The 26,434-nt window shown below is 41.2% G+C and overlaps 2 protein-coding genes across 7 annotated transcripts in view; one reads left to right on the forward strand and one right to left on the reverse strand.

Moving 5' to 3' along the window:
• LOC128695852 (pancreatic triacylglycerol lipase) overlaps nt 1–5,415 on the forward strand; it is a 29,913-nt gene extending 24,498 nt beyond the window's left edge. For all 4 annotated transcript variants that reach the window (XM_053786745.2, XM_053786744.2, XM_053786746.2 and 1 more), the window contains one exon: nt 4,876–5,415. In XM_053786745.2, the coding sequence (XP_053642720.1) occupies nt 4,876–5,011 (136 nt within the window). In that variant the 3' untranslated portion in view covers nt 5,012–5,415. The remainder of the gene's footprint in view (nt 1–4,875) is intronic.
• ry (xanthine dehydrogenase rosy) overlaps nt 5,408–26,434 on the reverse strand; it is a 70,131-nt gene continuing 49,104 nt past the window's right edge. For 2 of the 3 annotated variants that reach the window (XM_070092889.1, XM_070092888.1), the window contains exons 18-28: nt 22,362–22,577; nt 21,442–21,592; nt 20,988–21,133; nt 20,336–20,513; nt 19,847–19,975; nt 18,774–18,901; nt 16,548–16,665; nt 13,101–13,275; nt 12,374–12,453; nt 6,207–6,374; nt 5,408–6,071 (exon numbers count right to left, since the gene is read on the reverse strand). In XM_070092889.1, the coding sequence (XP_069948990.1) occupies nt 6,021–6,071; nt 6,207–6,374; nt 12,374–12,453; nt 13,101–13,275; nt 16,548–16,665; nt 18,774–18,901; nt 19,847–19,975; nt 20,336–20,513; nt 20,988–21,133; nt 21,442–21,592; nt 22,362–22,577 (1,540 nt within the window). In that variant the 3' untranslated portion in view covers nt 5,408–6,020. The remainder of the gene's footprint in view (nt 6,072–6,206; nt 6,375–12,373; nt 12,454–13,100; nt 13,276–16,547; nt 16,666–18,773; nt 18,902–19,846; nt 19,976–20,335; nt 20,514–20,987; nt 21,134–21,441; nt 21,593–22,361; nt 22,578–26,434) is intronic. The other variant, XR_011393028.1, reaches the window with a different exon arrangement.

A 26,434-nucleotide genomic window follows, 5' to 3' on the forward strand; every position in this document is an offset into this window, starting at 1 on the left:
ACAGTTAGAAATAGAAATACAAATAGCTAGAGCTTCATTTAAGGAGGTTATTAATAGAATATTCAAGAGGTTGCTAGTAGAATTACAGTGAATCAACCATTCAAATCATTATGAAGCCCTGTGTAGTCTGCGGTCAATCAAACAAACGGGCTTCCACATGGATAAATTGTCATTTTTGTGGAAATTGGTGTCACGCCCCTTGTGCAGATATCCAAGAACTATCTACAAGCAGTATTAAAACAGGGAAGTGTTTTTGGGTATGCCCAAATGAGATAAATCTGTGGACTAAAATCACAAGGGTATTAAAAGAGGATAACATCAAAGCTGCTTTCATAGAAAACCTGGAAGCTTTCTACAACAGATGGGAACATAAAAAGTCTAGGCTGAATGGTACGGCCCTTGATACTGGCCATGTAGTCAGAAACTGTAAGGCTGGAGGTGATGTCCTGGTAGTCAGTAAATGTGGGGCTGATAGTGCTGTCCTGGGAGACAGTAATGGTGAAGCTGGAGGTGCTGTCCTGGGAGACAGTAATGGTGAAGCTGGAGGTGCTGTCCTGGGAGACAGTAATGGTGAAGCTGGAGGTGCTGTCCTGGGAGACAATAATGGTGAAGCTAGAGGTGCTGTCCTGGGAGACAGTAATGGTGAAGCTGGAGGTGCTGTCCTGGGAGACAGTAATGGTGAAGCTGGAGGTGCTGTCCTGGGAGACAGTAATGGTGAAGCTGGAGATTTTGTCCAGGTAGTCGGGAATTATACGCAGGAAGGAATACATATAAATGACCTCATAGGGGACAGGAGCCGTAGTAGGGAAACAAGTGTAGTCAAAGATAAGATAAAATCAATATTGCAAACTAGAAATACCACAGGAAATAGCAAACAAGAGGACTCCACTAGCAATAGTGAGGATATATTACCAAAAACAAATGGTGGGAGCTCCATTGTTGGTGCTAGGGAGGATAGGAATAAGACAGGGAAACATGCACCAACAGGGAATACAGTCACAGAAACCCAAGGCAAACGGAAACCAAGCCTGTGCACATACTATGCACTTATTTATTTATTTATTTAGTAATTTTAGCATACATACAGAGGTACAAAAAAATACAGGTAAGAGCAGCATGCCAAAGCCACTTACATGCATAGCATTACGGGCTGGCTTAAAATTAACTTAAGATTAACTAAGCAATGATGAAATCAGTGATAAGACATTATTGTAAACAGATAACTATAAAGCACAAATGAGTATTACAAAGACAGGTCATATGGTTGCATGCATTGCTGTTCATTCAGTAGAATGGAGTATTCTGTTAGGTAGTATATTTAAAAAAATAACAAAGTTAGATTGGGTCCTAGGTTTAACATTTATGTGATATAATTGTGCGAAACATTTTGGATATACAATTTATAAGGTTCAGTTATTCAGTATTTATTTGGTTTTGAGTGAGTAAGTGAACTTTGAGAAGAGACTTGGTATCTGCAGGCATGGGAAATCTGGAAAAACAGACGGGACGTGCAACTATGACCACCCTAGAAAATGCCATGCCCATATGACAACAGGAAAATGCAAACTCCCTTCCTGTAAGCTTTTTCACCCTGAACTGTGTACCTCTTCAGTACAGGAAAGACTGTGCTATAACTTAAATTGCCAGGCACACCATCTAAAGGGGACAAAAAGATACAAAACATCCAGGCCAAGGGAAAACCTGGGTAGCTACAGCCACTCAAGAGGGAGAGGTTTTTTAGTGCCAGGAAGGAAAAAACTGGCAGGAAATGGCAGAAATCGTACACCAAATCCAGTCATTCCTGGAGTGGAACCACAGTCGATGGCCTCCACTCCAAACCAACAGATACAGATACTAATGCTGGAAAAAAAATCATCCCCCCAGTACCAACAATACTGCTGCAGAGGCAAAGGCAATGTTCGCGGCTTTCACTGAGACCCACATAAAGGATCACTTGGACAACAAAATATGGATCCCAGGTTACAACCTATACAGATGTGACAGAGTGAACAGGCAAAAAGAAGGGGGGGGTTGGCCTGTACATTGCAGAGTCACTTGTTTGCACAGAACTGCTTAATGCCTCAAATGATGTAGTGGAAGTTTTAGCAGTAAAGGTCGAGAACCAAAACCTAGTCATTGTGGTAGTCTACAAGCCTCCGGACGCAACATCCCAGCAATTCCAGGAACAGCTGTTAAAAATTGACCACTGTCTGGAAAATCTAACAGCTCCTGCACCCAACATCTTGCTCATGGGGGATTTCAACTTAAGGCACCTAAAATGGAGGAATATAGCAAATAATATTGTTGCAGTAATAACACCAGGAGGCAGCTCTGATGAAAACTCACACTCACACGAGCTTTTAAATCTCTGCACAAAATTAAATTTAAACCAGCAAATAATAGAGCCTACTAGACTGGAGAATACACTAGACCTCATCTTCACTAACAATGATGATCTGATAAGAAATGTCACCATATCAAAAACAATATACTCAGATCACAAAATAATTGAGGTTCAGACATGTATGCGTGGAGCCCCAGACCGACATAATGAGACTAGTCACGAGGGAGCATTTACCAAATTCAACTTCAATAACAAAAACAAAGTGGGACCAAGTAAACACAGAGAGTAGTAAACAGAGTAAAGTACGAGGCAGGCACGGTGAAAAGCTCTGTTCCACAAGGCACAGTACTCGCTCCCATCTTGTTCCTCATCCTCATATCCGACATAGACAAGGATGTCAGCCACAGCACCGTGTCTTCCTTTGCAGATGACACCCGAATCTGCATGACAGTGTCTTCCATTGCAGACACTGCAAGGCTCCAGGCGGACATCAACCGAATCTTTCAGTGGGCTGCAGAAAACAATATGAAGTTCAACGATGAGAAATTTCAATTACTCAGATATGGTAAACACGAGGAAATTAAATCCTCATCAGAGTACAAAACAAATTCTGGCCACAAAATAGAGCGAAACATCAACGTCAAAGGCCTGGGAGTGATCATGTCGGAGGACCTCACCTTCAAGGACCATAACATTGTATCAATCGCATCTGCTAGAAAAATGACAGGATGGATAATGAAAACCTTCAAAACTAGGGAGGCCAAGCCCATGATGACACTCTTCAGGTCACTTGTTCTATCTAGGCTGGAATATTGCTGCACACTAACAGCACCTTTCAAGGCAGGTGAAATTGCTGACCTAGAAAATGTACAGAGAACCTTCACGGTGCGCATAACGGAGATAAAACACCTCAATTACTGGGAGCGCTTGAGGTTCCTAAACCTGTATTCCCTGGAACGCAGGCGGGAGAGATACATGATTATATACACCTGGAAAATCCTAGAGGGACTAGTACCGAACTTGCACACGAAAATCACTCACTACAAAAGCAAAAGACTTGGCAGACGATGCAACATCCCCCCAATGAAAAGCAGAGGTGTCACTAGCACGTTAAGAGACCATACAATAAGTGTCAGGGGCCCGAGACTGTTCAACTGCCTCTCAGCATACATAAGGGGGATTACCAACAGACCTCTGGCAGTCTTCAAGCTGGGGCTGGACAAGCACCTAAAGTCGGTTCCTGACCAGCCGGACTGTGGCTCGTACGTTGGTTTGCGTGCTGCCAGCAGCAACAGCCTGGTTGATCAGGCTCTGATCCACCAGGAGGCCTGATCACAGACCGGGCCGCGGGGGCGTTGACCCCCGGAACTCTCTCCAGGTAAACTCCAGGTATTCTCTATGATTTCTTGTACGAAAGTGAATTAGATCTATTTTCACTTTCCTTTTTACTTCACAGTAGCAATAATCCTAGGTAGTAGGTTGGTAGACAGCAACCGCCCAGGGAGGCACTACCGTCCTGCCAAGTGAGTGTAAAACGAAAGCCTGTAATTGTTTTACATGATGGTAGGATTGCTGGTGTCCGTTTTTCTCTCTCATAAACATGCAAGATTTCAGGTACATCTTGCTACTTCTACTTACACTTAGGTCACACTTGACATACATGTACAAGCATATATATACACACCCCTCTGGGTTTTCTTACTAGTTCCTGTCCTTTGTTTATTTCCTCTTATCTCCATGGGGAAGTGGAACAGAATTCTTCCTCCGTAAGCCATGCGTGTTGTAAGAGGCGACTAAAATGCCGTGAGCAAGGGGCTGGTAACCCCTTCTCCTGTATATACTACTAAATGTAAAAGGAGAAACTTTCATTTTTCCTTTTGGGCCACCCCGCCTCGGTGGGATAAGGCCGGTGTGTTGAAAGTAGCAATAATTTGCCCTTTAACGTTTTTGAGTTATCCTAGAATAAAATTACTGTATAAAGAAATTGCAAGTTTCAAAGTCTAAATGAAAACCAAGCATCATTGCTGCCAGCACCTCTAATGTCTGGTTCTGCATGACACATACCTACTTAACCCTTTCTTGTAAATATAATAATCCCTACAATGAATATATGATTACAAAACCTGACGATCTGTTGGAGTGTGAGCAGGGTAATATTTAGTGAAGGGATTCAGGGAAACCAGTTATTTTTGTATAGCCGGACTTGAGTCCTGGAAATGGGAAGTACAATGTTGCCTGCACTCTAAAGGAGGGGTTTGGGATATTGGCAGTTTGGAGGGATATGTTGTTTATCTTTATACGTATATTCTTCTAAACTGTTGTGTTCTGAGCACCTCTGCAAAAACAGTGATTATGTGTGAGTGTGGTGAAAGTGTTGAATGATGATGAAAGTATTTTCTTTTTGAGGATTTTCTTTCTTTTTGGGTCACCCTGCCTCGGTGGGAGACGGCCGACTTGTTAAAAAAAGCAAAAGAAAAAAAAAAAAAAAGTAATTTGTGTTGAATGAATAACTTTATCCTTTACACCTACAGCCGAAAGTTGATTGGTGGGTTGAAGCTGAGGTCAGAGGAGGTGGTGCTATGCCCTGGAGGTACAAAGAGCGTCGTCCTGGTGGGAAGTGGAGACACCATCCAGCTACTGGCTTCACCCACTTGCTTCACCACTTGACACCCTCTCTTAGATGATAGCAAACACTTGAGTGCTTCCCCAGACCCACATCCATAATACAGTAACCAGCTCAGTGTGGGGAGTGTAATGGCAACAGGTATATGGACAAAGATTCAAGTACATATGCAGAACAACGCTTTATGCAGACATTTTGTCCGAATCATGTTTGAAATGCTCTATTTAGAGCAAACCACTTCCAAACAGAGGCTTGTTTTGCACACTCTTGTCTTCATCCATACAGCTGATTTAAACTTTCTCAATCAGATCTCACTATAGACAACAAATGCTGTGTACAAAACTGGGCTAAATATGTTAATGTACATATATTAATGTTAATACCAAAGCTATGGCTCAACCTAATATTGTGTATGTAAAATGGAAATAAATATTCAGTGCCATGAATACTTATGCTTTATTATTTTCCATGTACTGAAGAAATCATACATATTCAATAAGTAGAAAATTCACACTTTTGTGAACATGGCATATTAAGTAATAACATGAAGGTCAGTGCTAAAAGTAACAGGATAAATTAAGCAAACCTATTATATAGGATTGACTTCTATAACTTTGGCCAGAGAAACTACTTCCACAACTCTGGTCACAGGTATGATTTCCACAACACACTGCAGCGCTGTATAGCCCTTGTGGCTTAGCGCTTCTTTTTGATTATAATAATAATCCACAACACACTGGCCATTTCTCTGACTCCATGACTACTTTCACTGGTGGGTTCTGCTCACCTTTGACAATGTCTACAACTACTACAATTCTCCACCTCTTCTACTAGTGTCATCATGGCCCTGTATTAGAGAAAATACCGGTTTCTACTGGTGAAGTATGTCTCCAGTGAAGATATTCAGGTGTTGCACACATGTCTTATCAACTTGGGTACTGTATATCTAATGTAATATTTCATTGCCGAATTGCAGAATAACTAGATTGTTCCAACCATGATATAATGACACTCTTCACTGCTTGATCTCCCAGGGAATGTTGGTCTTTGCATCTACACAATAACAGACCATGGTTTAAAGGTTCCAGGAACTGCTGGTTTAATCTGTTAAGAAACATTGTACATTTAAGATCCGTAAGAGCCAAAGGTAAAAAATATGTAAATTAACAATCTGTACGAGCCAAGTGTAAGAAATCTGTAATGATCCCTTTCCCCTGAAAATCTTTATTGGTTGTTTACCTTCTTAGTGATGAAGTCCTGACATGCCATGCGGATCCGCTCAGCTGTGGCAGGGGAATCCAGACGGAATACGGGGTCAAGGTTTTGCTCAGCTCGAGCTGCAGCTACTGCTTCTTTGATAGCAAAGAAAACTGAGGCAGCCAGGAAGAGAGGTGGCTCACCAACAGCCTGCAAAGATCATCAAGCTTGCCTTTAGAGATTGCTATTCACAACTAACCCACACTTTGTATTAAATGGTTAAAGCCAACTAAAATGTAAAATATGACCCTTGTCATTACATGACAATTTGCCTTAAATAGTGCTTATGTCCATACAGATTTGATAAAGACTGTTTCAAGATGACACTTTGGACATCCTGGACAATTACCAAGCTACAACTGTGAAATGAATTGCTCCAGACACAGTATAGTGATTGTTATTCCTTGTACTACAGTCTATTCATATTTACCTATACATGAGGTAGTAGGTTGGTAGACAGCAACCACCCAGGGAGGTACTACCGTCCTGCCAAGTGAGTGTAAAACGAAAGCCTGTAATTGTTTTACATGATGGTAGGATTGCTGGTGTCTTTTGTCTGTCTCATAAATATGCAAGATTACAGGTATGTCTTGCTACTTCTACTTACACTTAGGTCACACTACACATACATGTACACATATATTTATACACACTCATCAGAGTTTTCTTTGATTTTATCTTAATAGTTCTTGGTCTTATTACTTTTCCTTTTATATCCATGGGGAAGTGGAATAAGAATCTTTCCTCCGTAAGCCATGCGTGTTGTAAAAGTCAACTAAAATGCTGGGAACAATGGGTTAGTAACCCCTTTTCCTGTAAAGATTACTAAAAAGAATAAGAAGAAGAAAATTGTCAAAGTGGGAAGTCTGAATGTGCGTGGATATTGTGCAAATGATAAGAAAGAGATGATTGTGGATGTTATGAATGAGAAGAAGCTTTAAGTGAAACAAAGCTGAAGGGGGTGGGAGAGTTTCAATGGAGAGGAATAAATGGGATTAGGTCAGGGGTTTCAAATAGAGTTAGAGCCTAAGAAGGAGTAGCAATAATGTTGAAGGATAAGCTATGGCAGGAAAAGAGGGACTATAAATGTATTAATTCAAGGATCATGTAGAGTAAAATAAAGATTGGATGTGAAAAGTGGGTTATAGTAAGTGTGTATGCACCTGGAGAAGAGAGAAGTGTAGAGGAGAGAGAGAGATTTTGGGAAATGTTGAGTGAATGCGTGGGGAGTTTTGAATCAAGTGTGAGAGTAATGGTGGTTGGGGATTTCAATGCTGAAGTGGGTAAAAATGTTATGGAGGGAGTAGTAAGTAAATTTGGGGTGCCAGGGGTAAATGTAAATGGGGAGCTTTTAATTGAGCTATGTGTTGAAAGAGATTTGGCAATAAGTAATACATATTTTATGAAAAAGAGGATAAATAAATATACATGGTATGATGTAGCACGTAATGAAAGTAGTTTGTTAGATTATGTATTGGTGGATAAAAGGTTGATGGGTAGGCTCCAGGATGTACATGTTTATAGAGGGGCAACTGATATATCGGATCATTATTTAGTTGTAGCTACAGTTAGAGTAAGAGGTAGATAGGAAAAAGAGGAAGGTGGCAACAACAAGTAAGAGGGAGGTGAAAGTGTATAAACTAAGGGAGGAGGAAGTTCGGGTGAAATACAAGCGAATATTGGCAGAAAGGTGGGCTAGTGCAAAGATGAGTAGTGGAGGGGTTGAAGAGGGTTGGAATAGTTTTAAAAATGCAGTATTAGAATGTGGGGCAGAAGTTTGTGGTTATAGGAGGGTGGGGGCAGGAGGAAAGAGGAGTGATTGGTGGAATGATGAAGTAAAGGGTGTGATAAAAGAGAAAAAGGTAGCTTATGAGAGGTTTTTACAAAGCAGAAGTGTTATAAGAAGAGTAGAGTATATGGAGAGTAAAAGAAAGTGGTGAGAGAGTGCAAAAGGAGAGCAGATGATAGAGTGGGAGAGGCATTGTCAAGAAATTTTAATGAAAATAAAAAAAAATTTGGAGTGAGTTAAACAAGTTAAGAAAGCCTAGGGAAAGCATGGATTTGTCAGTTAAAAACAGAGTAGGGGTGTTAGTAGATGGGGAGAGGGAGGTATTAGGTAGATGGCGAGAATACTTCGAGGAACTTTTAAATGTTGAGCAAGAAAAGGAGGCGGTAATTTCATGCACTGGCCAGGGAGGTATACCATCTTTTATGAGTGAAGAAGAGCAGAATGTAAGTGTGGGGAAGGTACGTACCTGGAGTTTACCTGGAGAGAGTTCCGGGGGTCAACGCCCCCGCGGCCTGGTCTGTGACCAGGCCTCCTGGTGGATCAGAGCCTGATCAACCAGGCTGTTACTGCTGGCTGCACGCATACCAACGTACGAGCCACAGCCCGGCTGGTGAGGAACCGACTTTAGGTGCTTGTCCAGTGCCAGCTTGAAGACTGCCAGAGGTCTGTTGGTAATCCCCCTTATGTATGCTGGGAGGCAGTTGAACAGTCTCGGGCCCCTGACACTTATTGTATAGTCTCTTAACGTGCTAGTGACACCCCTGCTTTTCATTGGGGGGATGTTGCATTGTCTGCCAAGTCTTTTGCTTTCGTAGTGAGTGATTTTCGTGTGCAAGTTCGGTACTAGTCCCTCTAGGATTTTCCAGGTGTATATAATCATGTATCTCTCCCGCCTGCATTCCAGGGAATACAGGTTTAGGAACCTCAAGCGCTCCCAGTAATTGAGGTGTTTTATCTCCGTTATGCGCGCCGTGAAGGTTCTCTGTACATTTTCTAGGTCAGCAATTTCACCTGCCTTGAAAGGTGCTGTTAGTGTGCAGCAATATTCCAGCCTAGATAGAACAAGTGACCTGAAGAGTGTCATCATGGGCTTGGCCTCCCTAGTTTTGAAGGTTCTCATTATCCATCCTGTCATTTTTCTAGCAGATGCGATTGATACAATGTTATGGTCCTTGAAGGTGAGATCCTCCGACGTGATCACTCCCAGGTCTTTGACGTTGGTGTTTCGCTCTATTTTGTGGCCAGAATTTGTTTTGTACTCTGATGAAGATTTAATTTCCTCGTGTTTACCATATCTGAGTAATTGAAATTTCTCATCGTTGAACTTCATATTGTTTTCTGCAGCCCACTGAAAGATTTGGTTGATGTCCGCCTGGAGCCTTGCAGTGTCTGCAATGGAAGACACTGTCATGCAGATTCGGGTGTCATCTGCAAAGGAAGACACGGTGCTGTGGCTGACATCCTGGTCTATGTCGGATATGAGGATGAGGAACAAGATGGGAGCGAGTACTGTGCCTTGTGGAACAGAGCTTTTCACCGTAGCTGCCTCGGACTTTACTCTGTTGACGACTACTCTCTGTGTTCTGTTAGTGAGGAAATTATAGATCCATCGACCGACTTTTCCTGTTATTCCTTTAGCACGCATTTTGTGTGCCATTACGCCATGGTCACACTTGTCGAAGGCTTTTGCAAAGTCTGTATATGTTACATCTGCATTCTTTTTCTCTTCTAGTGCATCTAGGACCTTGTCGTAGTGATCCAATAGTTGAGACAGACAGGAGCGACCTGTTCTAAACCCATGTTGCCCTGGGTTGTGTAACTGATCTGTTTCTAGATGGGTGGTGATCTTCCTTCTTAGGACCCTTTCAAAGATTTTTATGATATGGGATGTTAGTGCTATCGGTCTGTAGTTCTTTGCTGTTACTTTACTGCCCCCTTTGTGGAGTGGGGCTATGTCTGTTGTTTTTAGTAACTGTGGGACGACCCCCGTGTCCATGCTCCCTCTCCATAGGATGGAAAAGGCTCGTGATAGGGGTTTCTTGCAGTTCTTGATGAACAGAGTTCCACGAGTCTGGCCCTGGGACAGAGTGCATGGGCATGTCATTTATCGCCTGTTCGAAGTCATTTGGTGTCAGGATAACATCGGATAGGCTTGTGGCTCTCTCATAAAAAATTTATTTTGATCTTCGACTCTCAGTCTGGTTAGCGGCTTGCTAAAAACTGAGTCATATTGGGACTTGAGTAGCTCACTCATTTCCTTGCTGTCATCTGTGTAGGGCCCATCTTGTTTAAGTAGGGGCCCAATACTGGACATTGTTCTCGACTTTGATTTGGCATAGGAGAAGAAATACTTTGGGTTTCTTTCGATTTCATTTATGGCTTTTGGTTCGTCCCGCGATTCCTGACTCCTATAAGATTCCTTTAGCTTAAGTTCGATGCTTGCTATTTCTCTGACCAGTGTCTCCCTACGCATTTCAGATATATTGACCTCTTTTAGCCGCTCTGTTATTCTTTTCCATTGCCTGTAAAGGGAGCGCCTGTCTCTTTCTATTTTACATCTACTCCTCCTTTTTCTTAGAGGAATAAGCCTTGTGCATACATCGAGTGCCACCAAATTAATCTGTTCTAGGCATAAGTTGGGGTCTGTGTTGCTTAGTATATCTTCCCACCTTATATCAGTTAGGACTTGGTTTACTTGGTCCCACTTTATGTTTTTGTTATTGAAGTTGAATTTGTTGAATGCTCCCTCGTGACTAGTCTCATTATGTCGGTCTGGGGCTCCACGCATACATGTCTGAACCTCAATTATGTTGTGATCTGAGTATATTGTTTTTGATATGGTGACATTTCTTATCAGATCATCATTGTTAGTGAAGATGAGGTCTACTGTACTCTCCAGTCTAGTAGGCTCTATTATTTGCTGGTTTAAATTGAATTTTGTGCAGAGATTTAAAAGCTCGTGTGAGTGTGAGTTTTCATCAGAGCTGCCTCCTGGTGTTATTACTGCAACAATATTATTTGCTATATTCCTCCATTTTAGGTGCCTTAAGTTGAAATCCCCCAGGAGCAAGATGTTGGGTGCAGGAGCTGGAAGATTTTCCAGACAGTGGTCAATTTTAAACAGCTGTTCCTGGAATTGCTGGGATGTTGTATCTGGAGGCTTGTAGACTACCACAATGACTAGGTTTTGGTTCTCGACCTTTACTGCTAAAACTTCCACTACATCATTTGAGGCATTAAGCAGTTCTGTGCAAACAAGTGACTCTGCAATGTACAGGCCAACCTCCCCCCCCCCTTTTGCCTGTTTACTCTGTCACAACTGTATAGGTTGTAACCTGGGATCCATATTTTGTTGTCCAAGTGATCCTTTATGTGGGTCTCAGCGAAAGCCGCGAACATTGCCTTTGCCTCTGCAAGCAGTCCACGGATGAAAGGTATTTTGTTGTTTGTTGCTGGCTTTAGACCCTGTATATTTGCAAAGAAGAATGTCATCGGACTGGTGGAATTGTTGGCACTGGGGGGGGGGGGCATTACGTAGAATGAAAGGGGGTAAAGCAGTTGGAACTGATGGGATCATGACAGAAATGTTAGAAGCAGGGGGGGATATAGTGTTGGAGTGGTTGGTACTTTTGTTTAATAAATATATGAAAGAGGGGAAGGTACCTAGGGATTGGCAGAGAGCATGTATAGTCTCTTTATATAAAGGGAAAGGGGACAAAAGAGACTGTAAAAATTATAGAGGAATAAGTTTACTGAGTATACCAGGAAAAGTGTACAGTAGGGTTATAATTGAAAGAATTAGAGGTAAGACAGAATGTAGGATTGCGGATGAGCAAGGGGGTTTCAGAGTGGGTAGGGGATGTGTGGATCAAGTGTTTACATTGAAGCATATATGTGAACAGTATTTAGATAAAGGTTGGGAAGTTTTTATTGCATTTATGGATTTAGAAAAGGCATATGATAGAGTGGATAGAGGAGCAATGTGGCAGATGTTGCAAGTATATGGAATAGGTGGTAAGTTACTAAATGCTGTAAAGAGTTTTTATGAGGATAGCGAGGCTCAGGTTAGGGTGTGTAGAAGAGAGGGAGACTACTTCCCGGTAAAAGTAGTTCTTAGACAGGGATTTTCTTTCTTTTTTGGGTCACCCTTCCTCGGTGGGAGACGGCCGACTTGTTGAAAAAAAAAAAAAATGTATATATCTTTAAAGTTCAGATGAACATTTTACTGAACAGCATAAACAAAGTAAAATAAATAATGGATATTCATCTGAGAAACACTGATGTTATAGTATTCCAAAAGGTATCTGAAATAAGATTATGTATAGGAAATATTCAATATAGAACAACCACGGAGCCTAACCTTGGACGAGAAGACAGCTCGTGGGTTAGGCGCTCCTCGCAGAAGGGAGACATTAAATTCTCTTGGTATGTCTTGGAAACCTGTGAATGATACCAGTTAGTGGTAGTCTCTTACATTATTAAAAATTTTCTTATGATCTTATTATATAAAAATATTGAAGAATTTTGTATTTTCTTCTGGTGGGGCACTGATCTAAGGTAACTGGCCTAGAATACAGTCGCTCAGGGAAACTGTAATTGAAGAAAATCGTCCAAAACGTCTGGTTATTGTCTACTATAACTATCATTAAATGCACCAAACTGAAGAGGAAGAAGTAAGGGTTTAATCCAGTGGAAATTATCACTGTACCAACATAAACAGGTTTTAGTAGCTCTTACTGAATTCATTTAATTTTGAAAGACTCAGAATGCAGATTTTATGGTTCAGACAATTGCCAATAAGAACTCAGTAATATAATTCTCATGGACACCACAAAACCGAAGATTGGGAATGGGAAATGAACAATATTTCACTTTGTCCTGGACTATCAAGAAGTAACTTAAAAAGCCAAGAAATACCAGGTCTAGTTCCCATTATTTAATATGAATTAGTTATAAAATGCTGTATGATCCCCATTGGTTAAGTATTCTCCCATAGGTATAATATTAATAATTTCCTAATTTATACATCCTTTGAGTAAAACATTTCATTTATCAACATGTACAGCAACTTGTGGAGACTGTCTTACCAGGTATCTTGTACATTCCTGGGCCGCGAGTGAGAAGGACACCCTCAGGAGAGTAGCACAGCTCCTCCAGGGTGTAGAGACCCATACCCTGCATGAAAGCCCCTTCCACCTGCCCTATGTCTATGGCAGGGTTGAGAGATTCACCCACGTCCATCACTATGTCTGTTCGCAGCACCTGCTCATTAAGAAACAGTGAAGAGTTTTTCACATACAGTGGAACCTCTACTTATGAGTGCATCCACATGCGAGTTTTTCCAGATACAAGCAGCTGCTTGGGCGATTTTTTGCTTCCGGATGCGAGCAAAATTTCCAGATGCGAGCGGGCATCAAGGGAGGTTAATTGCCACCAGTGAGGGGGCTCTTGCTCTTGATCTAGGGAATTGGATCTCAATGTTTGTTGGACTATCTTACTGAAACTTGGGCAATGTATGATGAAAAGATGCTTCTTAACGTACACCAAAAATGAAAGAAATCGGACCATAAATAACGGAGTTCACTTCTCAGCAGTTAGCCTCCCATTAGCGGTATATTTTCATATGGATTTTATGGTTGTATTCTCGTTCTATTTGGTCTTGTGTGATAGAATGGAAGATATACTACAAAAATAAACATGATTTTCAATGGTTTCAAGATGAAAAGTACCATGAAGTTGAGCTCAAAATAGCAGAAATGTTCGATTCTTTGGCGACATAAGTGGTAGACATCATGAGGAAGCAGTGGCAGACAACATGAAGCAGCAGTGGCAGACATCATGAGGAAGCCGTGGCAGACAACATGAAGCAGCAGTGGCAGACATCATGAGGTAGCAGTGGCAGACACCATGAAGTAGCAGTGGCAGACACCATGAAGTAGCAGTGGCAGACACCATGAAGTAGCAGTGGCAGACACCATGAAGTAGCAGTGGCAGACATCATGAGGTAGCAGTGGCAGACACCATGAAGTAGCAGTGGCAGACAACATGAGGTAGCAGTGGCAGACAACATGAGGTAGCAGTGGCAGACAACACGAGGTAGCAGTGGCAGACAACATGAAGCAGCAGTGGCAGACAACATGAAGCAGCAGTGGCTGACAACATGAAGCAGCAGTGACAGACAACATGAAGCAGCAGTGGCAGACAACATGAAGCAGCAGTGGCAGACAACATGAAGCAGCAGTGGCAGACAACAAGAAGCAGCAGTGGCTGACAACATAAAGCAGCAGTGGCTGACAACATAAAGCAGCAGTGGCAGACAACATGAAGCAGCAGTGGCAGACAACAAAGCAGCAGTGGCAGACAACATGAAGCAGCAGTGGCAGACAACAAAGCAGCAGTGGCAGACAACATAAAGCAGCAGTGGCAGACAACATAAAGCAGCAGTGGCAGACAACATGAAGCAGCAGTGGCTGACAACATAAAGCAGCAGTGGCAGACAACAAGAAGCAGCAGTGGCAGACAACATAAAGCAGCAGTGGCAGACAACATGAAGCAGCAGTGGCTGACAACATGAAGCAGCAGTGGCTGACAACATGAAGCAGCAGTGGCAGACAACATGAAGCAGCAGTGGCTGACAACATGAAGCAGCAGTGGCAGACAACATGAAGCAGCAGTGGCTGACAACATGAAGCAGCAGTGGCTGACAACATGAAGCAGCAGTGACAGACAACATGAAGCAGCAGTGGCAGACAACATGAAGCAGCAGTGGCTGACAACATGAAGCAGCAGTGGCAGACAACATGAAGCAGCAGTGGCAGACAACATAAAGCAGCAGTGGCAGACAACATAAAGCAGCAGTGGCAGACAACATGAAGCAGCAGTGGCTGACAACATGAAGCAGCAGTGGCTGACAACATGAAGCAGCAGTGGCAGACATGAAACAGCAGTGGCTGACAACATAAAGCAGCAGTGGCAGACAACATGAAGCAGCAGTGGCTGACAACATAAAGCAGCATTGGCAGACAACAAGAAGCAGCAGTGGCAGACAACATAAAGCAGCAGTGGCAGACAACATGAAGCAGCAGTGGCTGACAACATAAAGCAGCAGTGGCAGACAACATGAAGCAGCAGTGGCAGACAACATGAAGCAGCAGTGGCAGACAACATAAAGCAGCAGTGGCAGACAACATAAAGCAGCAGTGGCAGACAACATAAAGCAGCAGTGGCTGACAACATAAAGCAGCAGTGGCAGACAACATGAAGCAGCAGTGGCAGACAACATAAAGCAGCAGTGGCTGACAACATGAAGCAGCAGTGGCAGACAACATGAAGCAGCAGTGGCAGACAACATTAAGCAGTGGCAGACATGAAGCAGCAGTGGCAAAGTGTAGCATTAAGTGTGTAGCAATTAAGTGTAACAATTAAGTGAAGTATTAAGAGTGTAGGACTTATAAGTCACTCTGTCTGACTTTTCTGGGTTATCCTAGGTTCTCTACACATGTAGTCAGGAGCAGGAATGGCCACTGTGGTGGCCCTATAAACCCCAACAACAATGGCTGCTGTCACTACCACTAGCCACATACCTAATGACATGTATTTTATTCATTCTAGTGTATATATCATGTTTCTATGTTATTAGTATTGTGTAGTATGTCATATTACATGAATTGTGATAGATAAATAAGCTGTAGAGTTGATATTGGGGAAATTATTAAAGTATTTTCTCGTGCCTGGAATTCCACTGGAACGAATTAATTCCATTTCAATTAATTTAAATGAGGAAAATTGACTCTGCAAACGAGCAAATCCAGTTGCGAGCAAGGTCGTGGAATGGATTAAACTCGTAAGTAGAGGTTCCACTGTATATGTAGAAGTCAGTCAATAAGAGACAAGCCATTCCTGTGTAACAATGAACAGTCAGTAGAATGATTTTATTGCTAGTTTTAATTTATATTTTTTCTTTTATTTACATTTGATGTTTAGGTCTGGTTCTTATAACTGATTTTCTATGATTATGTACAGTGCTTAATGAAGAATGTTAATTTCAAAACCAGTTTTGAATAAATATTTCATGTAGCAGTGTTGATTTTCATCTTATACACACTCCAAGTTATCCTATTTTACTCCATCTTCTCTAAATAACCAAACCTCAACAACCCCTCCTCAGCCCTCTGAATAATACATTTAGTAACTCCAGACCTCTTCCTAATTTCCACACTAAGAATTCTCTGCATAAAATATATATATGCCCTTAGACATGACAGCTCCACTGCTTCCAGCCTCCTCCTTGTTATAATATTCACAATCCATGCTTCACACCCATATAAGAGTGTTGGTAGCACTATACTCTCTTTGCTTCAATGAATAATGTTCTTTGTCTCCACAAGTACCTCAATGCACCACCCACCTTTCTTCCTTCATTATTCATCTGCAGGAACCGAGCCATCACAGGGAGTGGTGAGTAACCTCTGACCATCACATATACAGGGGACTCACCTGCAGGAACGACACCATCACACATACTGGTAACTCACCGAGTGATCTCCTGTAAGACAATCCACTTCCACCTCTGTCACTGCAGCTCCGTATGAGTAATAACTGAAGAGTTGACCTTCGAGTGTCTCAAAATTGAATTTTGAGATGAGAGGAGTTCTGTAAAGAATGATGCTTCTTGTCTACAACCGAGCATTGTTTCACTATTATTAATGTATTCATTGAGAAGTGTTACAGGTCAAAAATGTTACTAACACCTGCCAATATGTGAGAAACTTAACTTCAGTTCCTTGGAACAAGAGCCCTTCCCCAGCATCAAGACACCCCACTTCCCCTTTCCCACACTGTTTCTGTTCTTGAAGGAAACCGTCTCAAAACTTGGTGCTAAACCCAACACCATTCAGTGTAAAATTTAACTTGAAAAGAATCTAACACTGGCTCATTACTGAAAGGAGGCAAGTGCCTTAATGACAGAACAATCCTCTCCTTCCTCAGATCAGACCTAATTACTTCCCATTTCTCAGGCATTGTATGAGCCCTTACAAATTTAGTACTTTCTCACTATTATTTTTTTTTATTATCACACTGGCCGACTCCCACCAAGGCAGGGTGGCCCGAAAAAGAAAAACTCTCACCATCATTCACTCCATCACTGTCTTGCCAGAAGGGTGCCCCACACTACAGTTTTTAAACTGCAACATTAACACCCCTCCTTCAGAGTGCAGGCACTGTACTTCCCATCTCCAGGACTCAAGTCCGGCCTGCCGGTTTCCCTGAATCCCTTCATAAATGTTACTTTGCTCACACTCCAACAGCACGTCAAGTATTAAAAACCATTTGTCTCCATTCACTCCTATCAAACACGCTCACGCATGCCTGCTGGAAGTCCAAGCCCCTCGCACACAAAACCTCCTTTACCCCCTCCCTCCAACCTTTCCTAGGCCGACCCCTACCCCGCCTTCCTTCCACTACAGACTGATACACTCTTGAAGTCATTCTGTTTCGCTCCATTCTCTCTACATGTCCGAACCACCTCAACAACCCTTCCTCAGCCCTCTGGACAACAGTTTTGGTAATCCCGCACCTCCTCCTAACTTCCAAACTACGAATTTTCTGCATTATATTCACACCACACATTGCCCTCAGACATGACATCTCCACTGCCTCCAGCCTTCTCCTCACTGCAACATTCATCACCCACGCTTCACACCCATATAAGAGCGTTGGTAAAACTATACTCTCATACATTCCCCTCTTTGCCTCCAAGGAACAAAGTTATTTGTCTCCACAGACTCCTAAGTGCACCACTCACTCTTTTTCCCTGCTTTTAACATTTCTATCTTTATCCCATCAATCCCGGCTGCCTTACCCCCTTTCATTTTACCTACTGCCTCACGAACTTCCCCCACACTCACAACTGGCTCTTCCTCACTCCTACAAGATGTTATTCCTCCTTGCCCTATACACGAAATCACAGCTTCCCTATCTTCATCAACATTTTCTCACTAATGTAATAATAATGCAATGCCTATTAGATTCATTGCTCTGAGATGTTTTTCTTTGTCTAACGAAAGTAAAAGTCTGAAACCCTGAGAATGTACAATCCAGTGGTGGCTCGTCCATAGGATCTGCAGAGCTGCAGTCCCCACAGATGCTCACTTCATCAATCTTATGCTAAAATAATTTGCAGCTGACAAATATATTTCAGGAAAAATCTGTTGGATATTGTTTTCAATATTTATAAGCATATTTTTAATTGTTTTGTTGAAATGAGATAAAAAATGATTAAAATAGAAGTTTGATGCAGTACAATAGTGTATAGGTATTACTGGCGCTATGAGCCGCCACTGGTACCATCAGTATTGCAACATCAATATTATATTATTACATCAACATTGTAACAGTACTACAATATCAGAATTTCAATGGCTTTTACTGAGACTTTCCCACTCGAAGCAGTGTCTCCAGTGAAGAAATTTTTCTCTCCAAGTGATAAACCTGCTAAGTTTTAGCATTAAACTGAAGGTTGTACTACCGGCAGTGTGGGTTAAGGGTCGTAGTGCTGACAAGAATGAATACAAAGATATATGTGCCATAGCCAGCATGTACTGTCAAATAATGTCGCTCTAAAGTTTCATGCCCCAGTGACTTGAACAAAGGTTCTCCTGAGAGCCAGACATTGAAGAGAATGAAGGGTCATCTGATACATGTCTGTCTTCACTGCATGAACAATTACTTATAGAATCCCGTGGCAGCAAGCGACTTACTTGTAGAATCCTGTGGCAGAAAGTGAAACACGGTCAAAGTAAGCTGCCTTCACCCACTCCTCCCAAGTTCCTTGAGGACTCTGAGCTATGTATGGTTGTAGTCGTTTCATTATCCTGTCGCATGCTTCCTGTGTTTACAACAAATGATTAGTGCATTGGTTAATTCTTGTGTTACTGTCAATATCCTTGTTCTAGTGGGGACACAATGTAAAGCATGAGCTTTTATTGGGAGAAACTTGTACCAATGAAAGTTGGAACAACTTTCTCACAACTTTGCCCCTATGGTTCATAGGGTTTACTGCCAGGAGAATACAAAATGGTCATTAAGGCTACAGGTCCCTAAAATAGGGATTAAAGTTTGGTCTCAGTGTATGATGAGAGATACACACCTCTTGGCATATATGTATATGAATGTGCCTTCATACCTATACATCCATTCTTCTACTTCATTTTGCTTTGTTACTTTGTTCCATGGTGGAAACTATGGAATATACACTGAATTACTTTTTTTTTTTTTCAACAAACTGGCCATATCCCACCGAGGCAGGGTGACTTATTGTTATTATTAATTTAAAGCTATAAACAGACCTAGGTCATTCAGCTCGAGAAGTTCTGGAGGCTTGATCCTTCGTGTACTAATAACTAAAGACACATTCTACCTAACTGCTACAATTACTTCTAATGTCTTGCACCTTGCACCTTAGGGCTCTGGTGGCCTGGTGGCTAATGCTCTCGCTTCACACGGCGAGGGTCTGGGTTCGATTCCCAGCCAGAGTAGAAACATTGGACGTGTTTCTTTCCACCTGTTGTCTATGTTCCCCATCAGTAAAATGGGTACCTGGGTGTTAGTCGACTGGTGTGGGTCGCATCCTGGGACACTGACCTAATTTGCCCGAAATGTACCGAAATGCGGAGCATAACAAGGGACTTACTATACAGTAGTATGTCATTGTTGTCAGCTAGGACTGTATACCTTGTACATGTACTTGTAGTAAATAAAGATATTATATTATTATTATTATTACTAGTATACCTCTACACATCTGTTGAGCACAGGAGGCAGTAATACTTACCAGAACAGCCATACCATTGAGATCAGAGGAGACTGAAGCAGCTGTGGGTGAAGTATTAGGCACCTTGTCTGAAGAAGTCTCCGCTATGTGTATCTTTTCTGTGGGGACCTTCAGTGCTCGAGATGCTACCTGTCCAAAATAAAAGAAAAAAAAAAAAAGATTTCCAAATTAAAAACAAAACTTAACATGTAAATGCTGTTGTGTGTTTATTTTAAGGAAAATAATGCATGTACTCATTAATACATAAACATATGATAAACTGCATTATTCAAATAGTTTTTTCTTTCTGGAGGAAACTTTCTTTTCTGATTCACGTCCAGATGGGGGCAACATTTTTTTTTCCTGGATGCTGGTTATTTCAACTTGGCATTGTACATATGACATATGGCAATGAGTGCTTAGTGTACTGAGGAGTCAAAGCATTCCATAAATACTACAAGCAGAACTACTTAACTCCCAACAGCCAGCACTGCCTTATCGTTATCATACCTGTATCATCTTGGTGTGGAGACCCTGGCCCATCTCAGTGCCACCGTGAGATAGGAGGATAGAACCATCAGTGTAAACCATAACCAGAGCTCCAGCTTGGTTCATGAAAATTTCAGTGAAAGAGATGCCAAACTTGACTGGCACTAATGCAATCCCTCGCTTCTTGTACTTATTCTCCCTAGGAGAAGAAAAAATTACAATTCCATAAGGATTAAGTACAGAAAAATCCTCATTTCACTGTTTGTATTTCATTATTCATAATGATGTTCTCACTTAAATATATTGTAACATATATACTAACCTAATATTCTCTACTTCAGTATTCACTACTACAAATGCTATACCTAATTGTTATAAAAAAATCTCAAAATGTCAAATCATAAACGAAGTTGCTATATACAATATCAAAGACTGCAAATAGGAGAAAATTGCACGTTCCTGATGGAAAATAAGAGTACATATTTATTTTATGGGGGCGGGGGAGGGAGGAGGGAATGCTAAACCTACTGGGATTTTATAAGGATAGCTTGGTGGGAGACGGCCGACTTGCTGAAAAAAAAAAAAAAAAAAAGCTTGAATTCTTTGAATCAAGAATCTTACCAGCATCAAGGCACCTCTCTCGAAGGGCGAACATGCAAAGTACTGAGCTCACCTGTTAAACTGGTGGACTCGCGCAGTCCTAGTATGAAAGCTGGACTGGTGTTTTACCTCCTGCCAGCAGCGCTTTAGGGTGCATCGCTCCAGTACTTGTCTGCAGTGTGTGCTGTCTCCATTCTCATACAGGTTCTTCTCCCTTACCTGTCAACAATGCTCTTGTCAACTCATCTTTGTTGAGGCTTGATGCTGTGCATTAGCTTCATGTTGATGGCCATGAATGGTGGTGATAATAACTGATAATGATGATATCAGTTCAAAAATATTATTGATATATACAAAGTGGCAGCAATGCTGTATGGGGTATCATTAGACAAACCACTATTACAGTAACCAGAGTATACAGTTTCATAATACATAAAGGATCAGTATACACAGGAAGCAGAGGTAACGACCAGCATCTGTATCAGTCACAGACAAATATAATGGTCACAGCAACAAAGACAACCTACTTGAGTAGGGTCAACCTTGAGGAAGGCTGCCACTCTAGACACAATGTCCTCAGCAAACAACATAGCCTGGGGTCCTCCAAACCCTCTGAAGGCAGTGTTGGAGGGTAGGTTTGTCCTGCAGGCATACCCTGTCACCTCCATCGACCCCCACCTGACCAAAACATCACCCACACCATTAATATTTGCATTTAAATTATTGTTAATAGTCAATAGGGGCACTAAACTCCTAGGGTATGAGAGACTGATTAGGTTTAATGAAAGGAAAAAGAGTGTAGTTCCATATCGATGTGAAAATAAGATTTGCTATAAATAATGAATATAAAATAAAGAATAAAAAAGTCACAATGCAGTGGCTGGAATAATTTAGAAAACTTGCACTTAGGAGAGGACACTTATAACATTAAGGCAGTGGACACTGATCACTTAAACACGAAACAAATATCTATATACACAGATTATACAATATATCTCGCTTACTCTCTCTCACTCCTTGGTTACACTTTATTGTTGCTAAGTCCGTAAAAGTTTAAAAAATTGTATTAACCACACTGTATATCAGAAGTGTATAATATACATGTCTCTCTTTATTAAATCATTGCTGATTAGATACCTCAGTAATCAGATAATGCTCAGAAGGTTTCTTGCTGTAGTTCAAATTTCTCTAACTGGATTATTATATTCATGGGAAGTATTAAACCTATTAAGGGTCATGCAGTGCCTGCAAAAATGGAGAGATATTCAGATTTGATTCAAGGAATAGGAGAATGGCCACAATTCCTTTGATCAAGAGCCCTTCACCAGCATCAAGGCACTGCCCTGACTGGGTCTATATCATAAGAACAGTAAAACCTTACTCACCTGTAAGCATTATCTATGGAGAAACTGGGTCTATATCATAAGAACAGTAAAACCTTACTCACCTGTAAGCATTATCTATGGAGAACATGGCCCTGTGAATGACTGCACCACTGAGATCAAGGGAGAAGCCACCGTTGGCATAAAGATTGACTTTGAGGGCGAGCAATTTGCCATCACTAGAGAATCCAACCTTCCAGCGACACAGAAACGGGTTTCGTCCCCCTGTTGCCACCATGTCCTCGTCCCTGTCTAGCATGATGCTCACTGGCCGTCCCAACCTGCAGGGAACAGATGATTATCATACCAGCATCTTAACCCATTATTGTTATTATATTTAGGGAAGAGAACTGAAAGTGTATAAACTAAGGGAGGAGGAAGTTCGAGTGAGACATAAGCAATTATTGGCAGAAAGGTGGGCAAGTGCAAATATGAGTAATGGGGGGGAAGGTTGAAGAGGGTTGGAATAGTTTTAAAAATGCAGTATTAGAAAGTGGGGCAGAAGTTTGTGGTTATAGGAGGGTGGGTGCAGGAGGAAAGAGGAATGATTGGTGGAATGATGAAGTAAAGGGTGTGATAAAAGAGAAAAAGGTAGCTTATGAGAGGTTTTTACAAAGACGAAGTGTTATAAGAAGAGCAGAGTATATGGAGAGTAAAAGAAAGGTGAAGAGAGTAGTGAGAGAGTGCAAAAGGAGAACAGATGATAAAGTGGGAGAGGCACTGTCAAGAAATTTTAATGAAAATAAGAAAAAAATTTGGAGTTAAACAAGTTAAGAAAGCCTAGGGAATCAATGGATTTGTCAGTTAAAAACAGAGTAGGGGAGTTAATAGATGGGGAGATGGAGGTATTGGGTAGATGGCGAGAATATTTTGAGGAACTTTTAAATGTCAACGAAGAAAGGGAGGCAGTAATTTCATGCATTGCTCAGGGAGGTATACCATCTTTTAGGAGTGAAGAAGAGCAGGATGTGTGTGGGGGAGGTGGGTGAGGCATTATGTAGAATGAAAGGGGGCAAAGCAGCTGGAACTGATGGGATCATGACAGAAATGTTAAAAGCAGGGGGAGATATAGTGTTAGAGTGGTTGGTATTTTTGTTTAATAAATGCATGAAATAAATAAATGTATGAAAGAAAAATGGTCACACACAGAAGTGCACTGTTGAGTTCCTCACACTTCACTCATCAAACCCACGTTTCTTCCATTTTATATGTGTAGTAGGTTGGTAGACAGCAACCACCCAGGGAGGTACTACTGCCTTGCCAAGTGAGTGTAAAACGAAAGCCTGTACTCGTTTTACACGATGGTAGGATTGCTGGTGTCTTTTGTCTTTGTCTTTCTCATAAATATACAAGATTACTGGTACATCACGCTACTTCTACTTACACTTAGGTTACACTACACATACATGTACACATTTATATATACACACTCATCTGAGTTTTCTTTGATTTTATCTTAATAGTTCTTGTTCTTATTACTCTTCCTTTTATATCCATGGGGAAGTGGAATAAGAATCTTTCCTCCGTAAGCCATGCGTGTTGTAAAAGTCAACTAAAATGCTGGGAACAATAGGCTAGTAACCCCTTTTCCTGTAATATATTCAAATATATTTTATTTGAACATGATACATAGTTGTACAATGAATTATAGTAGTTGGGTGAACATGCTAAAATCCCTTTGTATGCAAAGTATTATGGGCAGGCTTCAAATTAACTTAAAATTAACAAGCAATGAAAGGTTCAGTGCTAAAAATTACAGTAAACAACTTACAATATGAAGTACAATTGAGTATTTGAAACGATGAAATTTGAACATATCAATACTGAAGCATTATAGTACAAATCTGTCACATTACAATATACATGTATAACAAAAGATGATCAATTTCCCATATGTTGTCTTGAATTTTTAAGATTTAAGTAATTGGTAGAATTATTGGTAATGTTAAATATTGAGTGTTGATTTAGTCCTGGGTGAGTAAGTGGTTTTTTAGAAGAGTCTTAAATTGATTTTCAGGCCTGGTTACTTTAGTATGTTCTGGTAATGCATTCCAGATTTTGGGGCCCTTTATGTGCACAGAGTTTCAAGAGTGTGATATGGACACGAGATACATCAAAGAGATGTGTTATGGTCGTGTGTCTAGTACATAATAACTACTTAAATCTAGACAAGATAAGAGTGGTTAACTTGTATTAAAATCTTTATTTAACCCTAACATTAATGTGAGGTAGTCAAGGTGGAGGTTTATGTGAATAATCTTGATGTTGTACATAATAAAAACATTATTACAAATAATGGTTCAAACATTAATATTTCATGGATTGGCAGATGTTTAATAGACTAGAGGTCATGTAATATAATATGTATTTGGGAGAGTTACTTCAACTGATTAGTTGTTTTGGTTAATTTGATTAGTAGTCAGAGAAGTATACCATGGCCAGGGAAGTATACCATCTTTTAGGAGTGAAGAAGAGCAGGATGTGAGTGTGGGGGAGGTGTGCGAGGCATTACATAGAATGAAAAGGGGTAAAGCAGCTGGAACTGAGGGGATCATGACAGAAATGTTAAAAGCAGGGGGGGGGGGGGGGATATAGTGTTGGACTGGTTTTTATTTTAATTTAATAAATGTATGAAAGAGGGGAAGGTACCTAGGGATTGGCAGAGAGCATGTATAGTCAATTTATAAGGGAAGGGGGACAAAAGAGATTGTAAAAATTATAGAGGAATAAGTTTACTGAGTATTCCAGGAAAAGTGTACAGTAGGGTTATTATTTAAAGAATTAGGGGTAAGACAGAATGTAGGATTGCAGATGAGCAAGGAGGTTTTAGAGTGGGTAGGGGATGTGTAGATCAAGTGTTTACATTGAAGCATATATGTGAACAGTATTTAGATAAAGGTAGGGAAGTTTTTATTGCATTTATGGATTTAGAAAAGGCATATGATATAGTGAATAGGGGAGTAATGTGGCAGATGTTGCAAGTACAGTGGGCCCTCGTTTTTCATAGTTAATCTGTTCCAGAGAGTGTGACTATTATTGAAATTGACGATTTTCGAAACCATTTTCCCCATAAGAAATAATGTAAATACAATTAATCTGTTCCAAACACCCAGAAGTATTAAAACAAAACTTTTTTTTACATGAAATATAGATGTAGTACATTCACAGTACAATGGGACATGATGAATGAAACATTAACAGCATAACACCTACCTTTATTGGCAATTCTTCTTAGTGTATGGAAGACTGGAGGAGGAGAGAGATTGGATTATTTACTCTTTGGAAGGGGAATCCCCTTCCATCAAGATCTCAGGTACCAAGTCCTTTTCTGGGGTCACTTCTCTTCTCTGTTTCTTAATGCCACTAGGACCAGTTTGAGAGTCACTGGAGCCCTGTCTCACAAATAAAAAGTGTCCAGCGAGCTCTGTTTCTGGCATCTCTTTAAAACTTCCCTAAAATGGGCCAAGACTTTGTCACTGTACATGTTGCCGACATGGCTTGCAACAGCCTTGCCAGGGTGATGTTTCTCCATAAATCTTTCCATCCTACTCCACATTTCAAAAATCTCTTTAATTTCTGAAGAAGGCAACTTCTTCCATCTCTCTTCCTCCTCCTCTGCAGCAATATTCTGAGCTGTGGTCTGTTGCTGCTCCAGCTGAAGCTCGAGGAGCTCCTCAGTGGTTAGCTCTTCGCTGTGGTCCTCCACCAACTCTTCCACATCGTCCAAACTCACATCCAACCCCATGTAACTCCCCAATGCCACAATAGATTTTACAACTGCCATAGGCTCATCAGGGTCAGCCCCAAACCCTTCAAAATCCCTTTTGTGGACACAATCTGGCCACAATTTTCTCCAAGCAGAGTTCAAAGTCCTGGTAGTTACTCCCTCCCAAGCCTTACCTATAAGGCTTATGCAATGGAGGATACTGAAGTAATCTTTCCAAAACTCTCTTAGGGCCAAGTGAGTGTCTGAGGTCACATTAAAGCACCTTTGAAACATTACTTTGGTGTAGTTTTTTTAAAGTTTAAAATGATCTGCTGGTCCATGGGCTGGAGGAGAGGAGTGGTATTAGGGGGCAAGAACTTTACTGTGATAAACCCATACTCCTCCAGAGTTAAGTCATTCAAGTTTGGAGGA

This window comes from Cherax quadricarinatus, chromosome 41 (genome assembly GCF_038502225.1).
Source record: "Cherax quadricarinatus isolate ZL_2023a chromosome 41, ASM3850222v1, whole genome shotgun sequence".
Classification (NCBI taxonomy): domain Eukaryota; kingdom Metazoa; phylum Arthropoda; class Malacostraca; order Decapoda; family Parastacidae; genus Cherax; species Cherax quadricarinatus.